The sequence below is a fragment of the Candida tropicalis genome, assembly GCF_000006335.3.
Source record: "Candida tropicalis MYA-3404 genomic scaffold supercont3.1, whole genome shotgun sequence".
NCBI lineage: Eukaryota > Fungi > Ascomycota > Pichiomycetes > Serinales > Debaryomycetaceae > Candida > Candida tropicalis.
The window spans coordinates 601,185-615,206 of NW_003020038.1; the positions used below are offsets into that span (position 1 = coordinate 601,185).

A 14,022-nucleotide genomic window follows, 5' to 3' on the forward strand; every position below is an offset into this window, starting at 1 on the left:
AAAAATAGAAAGAAAAAGAAAACTCCAGCTGTAAAAGGAAATAATAAAAGACAAGCAACCAATAATAACAACAGTATAAAGAAAGCAAATATCAAATAAGCCCAGTTATTTGTAAAAGGGAGAAGCAATATGGTAAGTTCCATTTGATCATGAGAAAGATATCTAGTCTATCTTCACTCTGTTTACTTATAAAAAGGATAAAGCAACATATGGATTACTTAAAGAATATTTCAATCTCTAGAGTAAACCTAGAGAGATTAGTATAAGGAGTAGTAAGAACTACCTGAGGCTGAGTAGCTTGGGATGGTACTGTTGCTGTATTTTGTAGTGTAATGAGATGGGGCAACAGTAGATGATTCATCGTCATAAATGGTGGAAGTGGAGGTGAAAGTAAGATATTCAGTACTGGTAATGTCAACATAAGTAGTCAAAGTAGTGGTGATATCATCAAGGGTGAATTCTGCAGTAACTGGGAATTGGGTAGTATGAGTAGAAGTAGAAACTGTAGTGTATTCAGTGACAGAAACTGAGGATGAAGTCTTGGATTCAGCACCAGCTGTAACGGTAACAGTGACAGTGGATGGAGTACAGTAATCAGCAGCTTTAGCTTCTGGAGTAGCAGAACCAAAAACTTCAGTTAAAACTTCAGTATCACCACTTGCATCAGTGATTGTAACAACACTGGTAATAGTAGAAGTGGTGGTACCTTCTTCTTCTTCTTCACTGGATTGAGATTTGGCTGAAGTGATAGTAGTAGTCAAGGTGTTAGTGGCAGAAGTTTCAGTGGTATCAGACATAGTCAAAGTGACGTATTGAACAACAGTGGAGGTAATGGTTTCATCTTCTTCTTCTTCTTCTTCTTCACTAGTGGAAGCAGTAGTAGTTTGAGCTTTAGAAGTGAAAGTAGTAGTCAAAGTGTTGGTTGCTGAGGTAGCAGTAGAGTCAGACAAAGTCAAGGTAACATATTGAACAAGGGTTGAAGTGATGGTTTCATCTTCTTCTTCTTCTTCTGCACTGGTGGTTTGAGCTTTAGAAGTATAAGTAGTAGTCAAAGTGTTAGTGGCAGAAGTTTCAGTGGTATCAGACAAAGTCAAAGTAACGTATTGAACGACAGTTGAGGTAATGGTTTCGTCTTCTTCTTCTTCTTCTTCGGTGGTTGGAATGGCTGCCAAGGAGGAGGCTTCAGTGGTAGTAGCAGACAATTCAGTACTTGGGATGGTGGTGTTCTCGTATCTCTTTACAAAATGTAATGGAGGTGCTGCATGAGCAAGGGCAGTGGCTGCCAATAATAAAAAGTAGTTAGAACGCATAACGAAAGACTAGGGTTGAAAGTTGAAAGTTGGGTATCTTGTAATAAAGGAATGGACGCGATTAGTTAACGCAAATTGATGGTTTGTAGGAATGTGTGTTTGGTTTTATAACTTTCAAAAAAAATCAGAAGTATCAAGAAGGTATTTTTCTTTTCTTTTTTTTTTTTTAACAAAATTTTTAATGCAGAAAGAATTGGGAAAATCTTTTAAAATTTATACAATAACAAAATTTAAGAAATGTACAACAAGAATTGGCGTGTTTTTTTTCATTAAATAACTTCGTGAAATGTGCCTGAACCTGATAAATGTACAAAATGTTATTATGTACAATTGTGTAATCGTTTGCATCAATTTTGTTAGCACCAAAGTAAAACAAAAGAATATGCACAGTGCGTGTACTTTTGTTGTGTTTTTATTTCTTGGGTTTTGTGCACGTTGCGAAACATTTTTAGTCGTTGCTTTGTTTACCTTTTCTTTCAAAACGAAAAAAAAAGCGTGTGCAACAATATCGAATCCAAAGTTACAATACACTCGAAAAGGAGAGGAGACTTTGGTTTTGCTTTGATTAATTGCAGTGCTCGGCAAGCAATAACTGTGGTATTGTTAATAATTAATTAAACTCCAGAGATTGTGATCTTTCAAAGGAATAAACGTCCTTTAATTCACTATTATAATAGAAAATTCAACCCAATCGAAAGGGGTTCTCACTCTTTCTCTGTCTTTAATTTTTTTTATTTTTTTACAAATGCTGACTCTTGGCCTAAAGAAATTATTAATGTTTGTTTACTAGTTAGATACCTAAATAGGACATGCTATCCATGTCGTACTAACCTTATTCTTGATACTTCCATCATTTTATTTTTTGATGTGTTGTAGTCGCCCTATTCGAATAAGCACACCTTCCTTTTAGGGCGCTACAAAATCAAAAGCCGCCAAAAAAAACACGCAGAAAAAAAAATGTACTCCACTGTTACACAAACATAATGCACTGTGCGCGCATACACGTATTTGGTTTGCTTATGATGAAAAAAACTATATGAACACTAAATTAAGCATCTCATTAATTAAACTTAATGATTTTCTTGCATATTATGTTCGGTCATAATTCTGGTTATGGGGGTTTTTTTTCATTAAAACTATCAAATTATGAGCTTTTTACTCTTCTTTATACCTGTCATTAAACTGGTCCCTGTTGATATCGAAGGGAATTGTAAGGCGGGTATATTTAACAGGACGTCTAACACTGAAACGAGGAATGTTTTTCAAAACATGCCGATCCCTGTTTTTGTTTAAAAATTGTTTCAGTATAAAATCCAACAATGAACAAGAGAATGAGCCTCAAAGGGACAAGTTGTCGTCAAATGAGGTTTTTGTCTTTTCCAATTGTTCTTTCTTTTTGATATAGTTTCTTTTCCAGACAAAGAATAGAATTATCTTGAAACTTTAAGTTTTAAAGTGAGTTCTTCGTTCGTCGTCTAGGAAATACTGTAATGACAAAGATAAGGATAATTGCAATTATTCATAAATAAATTACAATTTTACAGTACATTGTAATCAATCGAAGGTGATGGCCAATAATGTTATGCTTTATTCTTCGTCCATCAAGATGAGCAGTTGATGAGGATCTTCAATCTTAAACATATTTTCGTCGTGCAATTTTTCAGTTTGTTTTACATGCATAGTGAACCTCGAAATGGTCTACCTGTTTCAAAGAAAAAGAGATGAGACTGTTTGCATTTTGTTCACGGGAGGATAGATGATCATTGTCTTATAAGAAATCCTTATTGGCACAAATATTACCATGTAACACACGAAATGAACTTGAATACAAAAAGCAAATAGGGGGCATCTAATAGTATTGTTGCGTGAGCATTATTATCATTAGAAGTAATAAATTTTCATTGTTATTGTTAAATTGTTGTACCTTGAATTCAAACAATCGAATGAAAAAGGTTCGCCTAAGTGATATGAAACAAAAATACATAAAACTAGAACCATTTGTCGTTTGTTTGTTTTTTCTTTGCTTACACGGTGGGGTTTTAACAAAAGGAATGCACGAGACTTGGAAGACCAAATATTTAAGGTTCTTATAATAGGCTAGTTTAAGCTATTTCATATAATGTAGTACTCATTTTTATGGGTGTCATGTCTGTTACCACTTCTCTTTCAGACAAAAACAAACCCCAAAACCCTAAATTACAGGGTCTATAAATTGAACCCAAACTATCTCTATTTAATTGGTTGTCTGTTTACTAAAAAAAATATATAAAGAACTTCTAGATCATACATTCAATTCATTGGTTGAGATCTTGTTCTACCATAGCAGTTTTGTAAGAATTACGCTCATATTTATGCTACAAGTTAAATAACCTTCAGCCAAAAATTTAGTCCATAATTAACTATTGATGAGATATACTCGATGTTGGTTGGGAGTAAGTCCGTAGAATTAGCCCGATATTGTTGTGGTTGAATCTGGCATTTTGGCAATCCTCTGCTGCCATGGCTGATAAATCGTGAAACAGAGTGATGATTAAAGTAACGACACAAAGATACCAGCTCTTCAGATGGGCGCTTAAAATGTGATACAACAATCTCTGGTGTCCCTTTTTGCCATGAAAAGAAAAAAAAAGTAGAGAATCTAGTATAGTTTTAGTTTGTGATAATTTAGATCAATGTAAATCTTTTCGTAACGTATTTGTTAAATCTTGACATGAAAAATAAAACAATTCCAACTAAATAACATCAACATGGCTTAGTATGATAATAAACGGTTCGATTTAAAACTTAAACTGTCAAACTTATTCACAAATCAACTATTATTAATTATTGGTTGAGAAGTTGACTCATATTGGCAAGCTTATATTTATCACGTGATACGATCACGTGTGATAGAACTTTTTGAAAATGATTCAGCAAATAAAACCACTAATTGATAGTAAGCCATCACACATTTATAATCAGGATCATCTAAATCGTCTATCTATTACTTACCGTAGGGTAATTTACAGATATATATTTTTATTTGGCGGTTCATGTCGATTTTTGTTCTCAAAATGGCTTTACTAACAGTTATTAATTTCTGAATTTTCAGGAAGAAAAAATTCAAATTTTTTTTTTCTTTGGTGTAAAATTATGTTGTTGTTTTTTGTACATATTTATAAACAAAGTCCCACACAACTTATATACACACAGTCATATTCTATTTTTACAGTTTTTCAGTAGTTTCATAAATCTGGAATACCACCACTTGGTCTAATTAACTACCGTTTACTTTTATATATATATATTATTGATATAAACTGTCGTAGGATCATGTCATCACCAAATGCCCCTGGATATTCAAGTGATTTACCACTACAGCGGAAACAGCAACAACATGAGGAAATGGTAGATTCCACACAATCTGAATTTGAAGAGACAGAAGAATCTGATGCAGATGAAGATGAAAATGGAGTTGTTAATGCGTTTCCATCTTCAAGCACAAATAACTTTCCAATGCTAGCCATGAATAATATGAATGGAAGTGCAACTAATACTATAGTCTCTCAAGGAAATTTTCGTATTTCAAACCCCAACTTGACTATAAATAATCAACCCCAAAATGATTCAAATCAATCCAATTCATCTTTAACAACTAAAAGCAACAATACAAGTCCTACAAACAGTAATGGTTCGACCCCGATTGACCTGGATCATCCAAGCCAAGTGCAAGATCAAGATCAAGAAGTCCTTAATGAAACTGGGCTAGAGGCATATTTTAGAAGAAAAGCACTTGGTATTATTAACCAAAGTGCAATTGATAAAGTAACGAAATCACCAGTAAGACCTGTCAAGAATAAGTCCAAATCGAAAAGAAAGACAAACTCAATCATAAGTTCATCCAATTCTAGTGGATCTGTAGATGAGGAAAACGGAATACCTTCGCAATTGAACGACCCTGATGCTACTACTACTACTGCTGCTCCACCGCATCAAAGACGAAGAGAACTTACGGCAGAAGAAAGGAACTACATATATGGCATCAACGATGGTATAGTATTGCTACTGCAAAAATGTGAAGAAATGCATAAAAAATTTGAAGAATTGTTAATGTCACATAAAAAACTAAGGTCACTTAGGAAAACAGACATTGCAGAGCTTTTAAAAAAACTGAAACCTCCTCGTCTTTCTGGAAATGATTTAGCACAGATTTCAGGGTTCAAATATGAGACATATAAAACAACTTTACGACGTCGTACAACTAGATTGAATGGGCATACCGCAAGGAGATCCGGCCGTAGAAGAAAAGAAGATAGAGAACCAGACGAAGTCAATAATGATAATCAAAATAACAATGTACAATGATGTATAGGTAGAATAGATGTTTATTATTAATCGTGATATTCGAGAAACTGTGTACTATTTTTTTGCAATTACAGGTTAGCAAACTATACTTCTTGATACGCGGAAAAGAGCGCAGAGCAGCGCGCAGCAAAAATTTGGTCGTGGATCTTTGCCCAGAAGCGGAATTATTTGCGATAAAGCAGTAGATTTAGTGATATCTTTTTCGTTTGATGCCATTTACCCACAGTTTTTAAATTACATTTTCATTCCACGGGTTTTATCCCTTATTATAAGATATTAAATTCATACTTTTTTTTATATATATTCTTGACGTAAGTTTTCTTTTTATTAGGTTCATCGAAGTTATTATATACATCAATCATGGTTGCACTTCCATTAGATGAAGATTTGAGATCTGGAAAGAGGAGATTTTTCTTGTTTGGGGTAATTGCTATCGTTGCTATCTTGATAACGTTGTTTTCAACCAATTTGTTTAGTTACTTGAGGATATACCTCACCTCAATTTCAAACGAAAGTTCTCTATGCCCACTCCATGATCCAATTGCTCCTGAATCTTTCTACAAGGACAATTCCACGGTTTTGCAGATCTTAAATGATAAGAAATATAAGAAAGATTCAATCAAGAGATTAGCAGGTGCCATTCAAATCGATACTCAAATTTTCGATAACCCACCAAATGTTCCAGACTCACCTGAATACTGGAAAAAATTTACTAAATTTCATGACTATTTGGAAAAAACATTCCCATTGGTTTATAAAAACTTGGAAGCTACTAAAATCAACACTTATGGTTTGGTTTATTCTTGGAAGGGTACCGATAAAGACTTGAAGCCACTTTTATTGACTGCTCATCAAGATACTGTTCCTGTTCAGAAGGATAGTCTTGACCAATGGACTTATCCTCCATTTGAAGGCCATTACGATGGTGAATTTATCTATGGCAGAGGTGCTTCGGATTGTAAAAATGTCTTGATTGCTATTTTGGAAACATTAGAAATCTTATTGTCCAACGGGTACGAACCTAAAAGATCAATTGTTGCCGCTTTTGGTTTTGATGAAGAATCATCTGGTTTAATAAGCTCAAGTCGTATTGGTAAATATTTGGAGAAAACTTATGGCAAGGATTCATTTTATGCATTGATCGATGAAGGTAGAGGATTAGGTATTGATGCTTTGACTGGTACCATTATTGCAAAGCCAAGTACTGGTGAAAAAGGTTACCTTGATATTCAAGTTGAATTAACCACCCCAGGTGGTCATTCTTCAATCCCACCAGATCATACCTCTATTGGAATTATTTCTGAATTGAATTATGTAATTGAAAAGGATCCATACCGTCCAATTTTAACAGAGAAGAATCCAATTTTGAAATATTCCCAATGTGTCGCCTTACATGATCCAAAAAATAACATTCCTAGGTTTTTGAAAAAGGCATTTTTGAGAGCTGGATATGACAGAATTGCCAATGCTATTCTTATTGGGAAAATCCTGGAAAATAGATTTACAAAATATTTGGTCAGAACCTCTCAAGCAATTGACATTATTAATGGTGGAGAAAAGGCTAATGCCTTACCTGAAGATACTAAAGTATTGATCAACCATAGAATTGCCGTCGAATCTACTGTTGAAGAAGTCAAAGAACATTTCGTTACCAGAGTTGTTGAGGTTGCAAAGAGACATAACATATCAGTTGTTGCTTATGGTGAGTATGTACACAAATCTGAAAGCGATTCAGGTTTGTTCAACGTTACCGTTAATTCTAAACCATTGGATGCTGCTCCTGTTACCCCAACTAATGATACAGTTTGGTCCTACTTGGCTGGTGTTACGAGACATGTTTATGAAGACTTGGTTTTCACAAACATCACCTATCCTATTGTCACTGTACCATCAATGCTGACTGGAAATACTGATACAAGACATTATTGGAATTTAACCAGAAACATCTTCAGATTTAGTCCTGGTTTTATTAGCAATTTCCCTGGTGGTACTCGTATCCACAGTGTTGATGAAAAATTGCCATTTGACAGTCATTTGCAATTACAAGCTTGGTTCTATGAGTACATCCAAGCCATTGACACTGTTAAAGCAAATAATTAAAGATAGTTCTAAATTTTTTTCACACAATTACATCATTTTATATTAAATATTGAACAAAAATAATAAAAAAAAACTGTATATCTTTTTTTATTTAAATAAAAATACATGAATCAAATATCTAACCCGTTTTGTTTAATATCCCACAAGTATAATGTGGTTAAAACTTCCTGAAATGCTTTACCAAAGCTATATCGTTTTCCACGTTGAGTTTATCTTTCTCTCATTTTCTGCTCCTCATACACTCTCTCTGTACAACTATTCATTGATTAACTCTCTATTATAATCTAGTTTACATCTTTTCTTTCCAAAGGATTATATCTCAAGAATTTTTCAATCAAATCAACATGAGTTAAAACCATTCTTCTACAACAATATCTCTTCAACTTCAATTTGTCCAAAGCATCACCTTCACTGATGGTTTCATCTTGTAATAATTCTAAATATGTTTCCCATTTATCACCAACAACTTTACCACAGGAAAAACAACGTATTGGAATAATCATTATGTGAGTTTTATTATGTTATTGGAGTATTAGTAATAGATGATATTGGTTGTAAAATTTATAATGATTTCTTTTTTTTTTGGTTTTTTTTTTATTGAGTTTACTGAAGTGATGGAGTCGATTTTTTTTTTCACACATTCTGCACTACTTTTCACGTTTTTTTTTTTCTCTTTCTTCTTCTTATTCTCTCGCGCATCAACCATAGACCCATCTCATCTTAAATATCCCAGTTTAGGGAAAATTTTTAACAAGGACTAGATTTACTTGTTTATCTTATACACCCCAAAAATTAACAACACCCATGCCAAGTGCCAATTCAGACTGGTCATTATCTATGGCTACTGGTGGTAAGCCAGTTTTCTTGCCTTATTCTCAAGCATCAGCATCCGTGTACTCCCTGGATGGTAGATACATCATTATTGCATTGGCTCATCAATTACGAGTTTATTTTATTTCCACTAGACAATGTATCAAAACTATTGACTTGAATTTGGAAGACTTGGTAGATATAAAATTAGATGTTACTAATATGAACCAAGTACTATTATTTAAAAGTTCAGGAGAATTGGTCACAGTTAATTGGAAGGATAAAGTTTCACAACCAATTGTATCCAACATAAACATCAAATCTAATTTACCTATTTTATCGGTCATTTCAGTAAAGCATTTATCATTTATTATTATTACTGGTAGAATCGACAAGAAGAAAAATGGAAGCTCACCACATACTCGTTACATTAACTATTTTGATAGAAATCAGGAAACTTTGACTCCAATAATTGAAGTTAGTAACTCTATTAACTTTGCTGTTTCTTTAGATAATTCTAAAATTGCTTTTGTCACCAGTGACAACGAAGTTAACTTGTTTGATTTATCTGATATTTACAAACTTGACAATATTGAAAACTTGAAAGATGATGACATTTCTAATGAAATAATCCCATTTGTTTATAAGTCAGCAATCACCGCTATTGCTGTCTCCAATGATTCCATTGTCGCACTTGGTACAACATCAGGTCCAATTCAAATAGTTTATGGTGGTTTAATTACACCAAAACCACAAAGGGTCTTGAAATGGCATCTTGATCAAGTTAAAAGTTTATGTTTCACCGAAGACAACAACTATTTACTTTCAGGTGGTATGGAAAAAGTATTGGTTTTCTGGCAATTGGAAACTGAGAAGAAACAATTCTTACCTCGTTTGAATGGTACCATTGAAAAGATTTCTATTGATACTCACAAGAATGATTACATTTCATTAGAATTAAGAGTTGATAGCATTGATAACATCCACGAAATTTTGGTTATATCTGCCATTGATTTGGTTTCTAGATTATCTGTAAACACCATTCGCCCAAGATTCGCTCACAATATCAAAAACACTATCAACAAGACCAAGAAGAAGTATACTAAAAATTCGTCTGATTTTGATAAATTGAAAATCAGATACGACTACAGTTGTAACTTTGAAATCAATCCAAAGACCAAAAACTTGTATTTCCCAAATGATTCCAGTATCCAAGCTTTTGATTTATTCAAGAATGAACAAGTATTCATTCAACATGCTGCTCCAGTCTTGAATGTCGGTAAGGTTAGATCAGAAACAAAATTATTGGATCCTCTGGTCACTCTATTGAAATTTACTCATGATGGTGAATGGATGTGTACATTTGATGAATTCAAAAATACTGAAGTTGATGATTTATTATTGAAGAATGAAAAACAATATGCTTTAAAATTCTGGAAATTCATTGAAAATAAAGACAATACTTCAACTGCTGCTACTCCTGGTAATTCAAGTAAAACTGGACATTGGGAATTAACTACCAAAATTATAGATCCTCATGGAAATAACCCAATATTATCCATGATTCCAGCTCCAACTTCATATTTCAATGGGTTGGCATTTTTAACTGCTGATAATAAAGGTGGTTTAAGAATATGGAGACCAAGTTTCCCTAAAGAAGCTTATAAAACCTCATCACAAAGATCTCAACAAACTGCATGGACATTAAGAAAATCAAGATCTCCTGGTGCTTTATCTTCTGAAGCTGTTGCATTAAGTTGGTCAGATGATAGTTCTTTGATCTTCTTGGGTCATGAATGTACAATAACTACAATCAATTCCAAAACCTTGGAAGATACTCCTGATTTTAAAATCCCATCATTATCAGGTTCCAGAGTTAGATCCTTGAACCTTGTTGATAATAATCTTGTTGTTTTATCCAAGACAAGAATTTCCTCATTTGATTTAATTTCTGGTGAATTGACTGGTTTGGTTGCAAAAGTGAATACAACTTATGGTGGTAAAAATTTAATTGCCATTGATCCTGTTAAGAAATTGATCTGTTTAGCATTAAATTATTATGATACTACCGCCACAGATAATAATGATAATGAGAAATTTACTATTAAATCAAAAATCTTAATTTTTAAACCAAATCAATTGAAACCAATATCTGTTCAATATCATGATACTGGAGTATCATCAATCCGTTATTTTAATTCATCATTTATATTTGTTGATTTGGATTGTCGAGTAGGAACTATTTACAATAATGCTACTGATGATATCACTGATGCTGTTGAAATTGGTTTAACACAAGAAATCAACAATATGCTAATAACTGCACAAGCAACTGCTGATGTAATAAACGATAGAAATGTCGAAGTTAAAGTTGGTAAGCAAAATAAAGCAGATGATGGCATGGATATAGATGATGGATTACAATATAGTCAAAAAGTCATTGATCTTCATACTTTCCAACCAATTTTCCAAAATATCGAAGGTGTTCAAATTGAATCATTGTTTGATCGTATAGTTAATGTACTTAAATAGAGTTATAACACAGTAAAATATAACGAATTGAAATAAAAGCTAAAATAAAATAAAATAAAATAATAGTAAATATAACTAAAATAAATTCAAGCTAAATTAACACCGACTATTTACACAAACAAAACAAAAATTAATTGTCGAAAGAAAATTATAAAAAAGGAAAAGCCAACCCAACTGATTTACCAGCCAAATACTGACTTTTTATGTTCGTCCTCGTGACCTCCTTTTTGTGTTGTTCTTTGAATAGCTAAGACACTTTCAATTTTACTCAATGCATTCTCTAAAATATCCTTTCTTTCTTGTAGTTCGATATGTTTCTTAATCTTTGGATCTTCCTTGGCAAGCTTTTCGATTTCATCTTTACTCAAATTGCTGAAAAATTTCAAATCTAATTCACGTGGGAAGTTATAGTAGAAATCACTTAATAACTCCACATTTAAAAATAATACCGCAGTATTTGTTATCTTTGTAACTACAGCATCAAGGAAAATTTCTGGACATTGGTACTTGCTCTCCTTTCTTTTACATTTCTTCGAATTCTTAACAAACTGGTACCTCATTTTAAGTAATGATAACCTTTCTTTAAGGAAAATAGCATCTTTACCACGTTGAATCAAAGTAGGAGAAAATCCCAATGCTTCATTTGTGGACAAATCAATGTCACTATTCTGTTGTTGTTTCAATTTCTCCAAGTATGTCACAACTTGTTGCAATTTTCTGCCACCAACTTGACTCTTCAAATCATGATAAAGCTCATCACATTGTCTCATTTCTTCCTTTAGTAAATTGACTGCGTTTTCTTTGGATGTTTGCCATTCACGATCTTCTAATTCAATTTCATATTTGTAAGGTTTAATACAATTTTCAACTTGATCAGCAGTGGAATAGTACTTGTTGCTCAAAACTGATTTGGCTGCATCGCGAACAGCTGATTTGGCCATTGGGTGATTTCTCAACTGAGTATTATCCACCAAATTTTCCACCTCTGTAAGTAATGCATTGGTTATCAAATTAGTTGAAAGTCTTCCAACACCAAGCTTGGTCAATGAAGAAGTTATTAAATCCAATTTCTTGTGCCAATAAATATCATTATCAATGTTAATCTGAGTTAATTCTCGTAAATCCGGTTCAAAAGTATTATTTTTTAATTCAAATGGTTTGTTCCAATATCTCTCTGCCATTAAATCTAAAACCTTTTGGTCCAATGCGCTCTTCAAAATTGATTTCAATTCATTTCTGGAAAAACTGTGGCTCAAATCCTTTGTACCCAATTTTAAAACATCAATGTTATTAGCCAAATACATTTCTGGAGTCAACGGGCGATCATTGAATTCAACCTTAAATTGATAGGAAGTCTCTTCCAACTCTTGTTGAATAGCCAAATGGGTTGGTCTCAAGGAAGCTGCCATCGTCTTTTCCAATACCTTCATTAATTTTTTCTTCAAGTTTCTGGTTCCAACAGTACATCCAAAGAATGCTTCTTTGTTTTCCTTCAAGAATGTATGCTCAAAATTCTGTTGAGCAACAAATGCTTGATAACCACTGATTTGCTTTCTAGAAAACAATCCACCAGCACCCGTCTTTGCTGCTGGTGCTTTGGTAATAACACCAACATAACCTAACCTTAAGGGATATTTTTTATTCAACAAAATCTTGCGTGCTACTTCCGGATCAACCAAATCCAATTTTGTAACAACACCGATTGTTCTTTCTCCTCTTGGATCAGCCAATCTTGAAGCTCTCAAGGCAGCTGAGTTGGCTAAATCAACATCAGCAGCAGAAATTGCAAGGATAACATTAGGTGGTTCCAAATATCTGTTACACAACTCTCTAATTTTATTCTTTAATTCGGTAGGTTGATCTGCCGCTTCAACTTGAATATACCCCGGTAAATCAACCAATGACAAATCGGGAACTCTTGGGGATCTAATGGTAACCTGAATAGGATCATTTGATATACATTCAGAGGCAGGAACCGCCATGTTTAAATCGTATAATATTTTTTGAACTTGGTCGAAATCAGTCAAGTTGAACATTTTCAAAGCAGGAAATTCAGCAACATTGGCAGCAGCTTCAGGAGTGTTAACCAAAGTCAATTCGATAGGTCTTCTGGTAACCATGTTTGAACCTTTTGGTAAAAACTCTTGACCAACAATACATTCCAAAACAGAAGATTTCCCACTTGATTGAGAACCAATGACAACAATAGATGGTAATCTAATACCATCATGGTTTATATTAGTCAATAAATTTCTAATCTCGATCATTTGACGTGTTAAATTAAGCATGTGATCATCAGTTTCGTCATTTTCAAAATCTTCTTCATCATCATCTTCAATGAGTGTCTCTTCGTCATCGTCTTCTTCAAGGTCAGATTCAGCAGTAGTCGATTCACCTTCATCTGATGTGAACCCAACTGCTGCAGCTGCAGCTCCTGCAGCGGTTGCACCACCTCCATTATCACCTCCTCCTTGTTGGCCTCCATTAGAACCTGATCCATCAGTAGTTCCAAGACCCTTGAAAAAATCACCTGTTTTATCAAAAAATCCTTCAGATATATCCTTTAACGCTGATAATTTATCCTGAGTAAAACTACTAGCCTGTTCAACTTTATAAGCAACGTAGCTTCCGCCTGCGGCCATAGCACCTCCCACATAAGCAGGCATTTTCACTACTCTAGTTACTATTTTGAAAAACCCCAAATTTCTAGTAGGAGTATACGTGGGGATGTACTTCAACTGAGTATGAACTCGTGCCGTTCTCAATAAAGCAAAACTTTGTAAAGGAATATGACGCCCATGTGTTAGTAGCCGACCACCATTTCTATATATCATGGTGAATGGTACTAGTGTATTGCAGGATATAGTTGTGTTTATCAATCAGAAACTAAAAAGAAGGGTTGGAGGAGGGAAAAATTAATCGCACG

At 33.7% G+C, this 14,022-nt stretch overlaps 6 protein-coding genes across 6 annotated transcripts; 3 read left to right on the forward strand and 3 right to left on the reverse strand. All coding sequences in view use genetic code 12, as the record gives it.

The window, feature by feature from the left end:
* Window positions 1-257: 257 nt before the first annotated feature.
* On the reverse strand, window positions 258-1,310 carry PGA54 (Pga54p; the record flags this gene model as incomplete). Its single annotated transcript, XM_002545451.1, has 1 exon — window positions 258-1,310. One exon carries the CDS (start codon window positions 1,308-1,310, stop codon window positions 258-260), a length of 1,053 nt encoding a protein of 350 aa, XP_002545497.1.
* A 3,312-nt stretch (window positions 1,311-4,622) lies between these two features.
* CTRG_00279 (uncharacterized protein) lies at window positions 4,623-5,654 on the forward strand (the record flags this gene model as incomplete). Its single annotated transcript, XM_002545452.1, has 1 exon — window positions 4,623-5,654. The coding sequence occupies one exon, from the start codon at window positions 4,623-4,625 to the stop codon at window positions 5,652-5,654; it is 1,032 nt and encodes a 343-aa protein (XP_002545498.1).
* Window positions 5,655-6,014: 360 nt separating this feature from the next.
* On the forward strand, window positions 6,015-7,754 carry CTRG_00280 (M20 family metallopeptidase; the record flags this gene model as incomplete). The annotated part of the gene is made up of 1 exon (XM_002545453.1): window positions 6,015-7,754. The coding sequence occupies one exon, from the start codon at window positions 6,015-6,017 to the stop codon at window positions 7,752-7,754; it is 1,740 nt and encodes a 579-aa protein (XP_002545499.1).
* Window positions 7,755-8,038: 284 nt separating this feature from the next.
* CTRG_00281 (DNA-directed RNA polymerase core subunit) lies at window positions 8,039-8,257 on the reverse strand (the record flags this gene model as incomplete). Its single annotated transcript, XM_002545454.1, has 1 exon — window positions 8,039-8,257. One exon carries the CDS (start codon window positions 8,255-8,257, stop codon window positions 8,039-8,041), a length of 219 nt encoding a protein of 72 aa, XP_002545500.1.
* A 301-nt stretch (window positions 8,258-8,558) lies between these two features.
* NAN1 (Nan1p) lies at window positions 8,559-11,096 on the forward strand (the record flags this gene model as incomplete). The annotated part of the gene is made up of 1 exon (XM_002545455.1): window positions 8,559-11,096. One exon carries the CDS (start codon window positions 8,559-8,561, stop codon window positions 11,094-11,096), a length of 2,538 nt encoding a protein of 845 aa, XP_002545501.1.
* Window positions 11,097-11,275: 179 nt separating this feature from the next.
* On the reverse strand, window positions 11,276-13,930 carry CTRG_00283 (dynamin-related GTPase; the record flags this gene model as incomplete). Its single annotated transcript, XM_002545456.1, has 1 exon — window positions 11,276-13,930. One exon carries the CDS (start codon window positions 13,928-13,930, stop codon window positions 11,276-11,278), a length of 2,655 nt encoding a protein of 884 aa, XP_002545502.1.
* Between the last annotated feature and the right edge of the window lie 92 nt (window positions 13,931-14,022).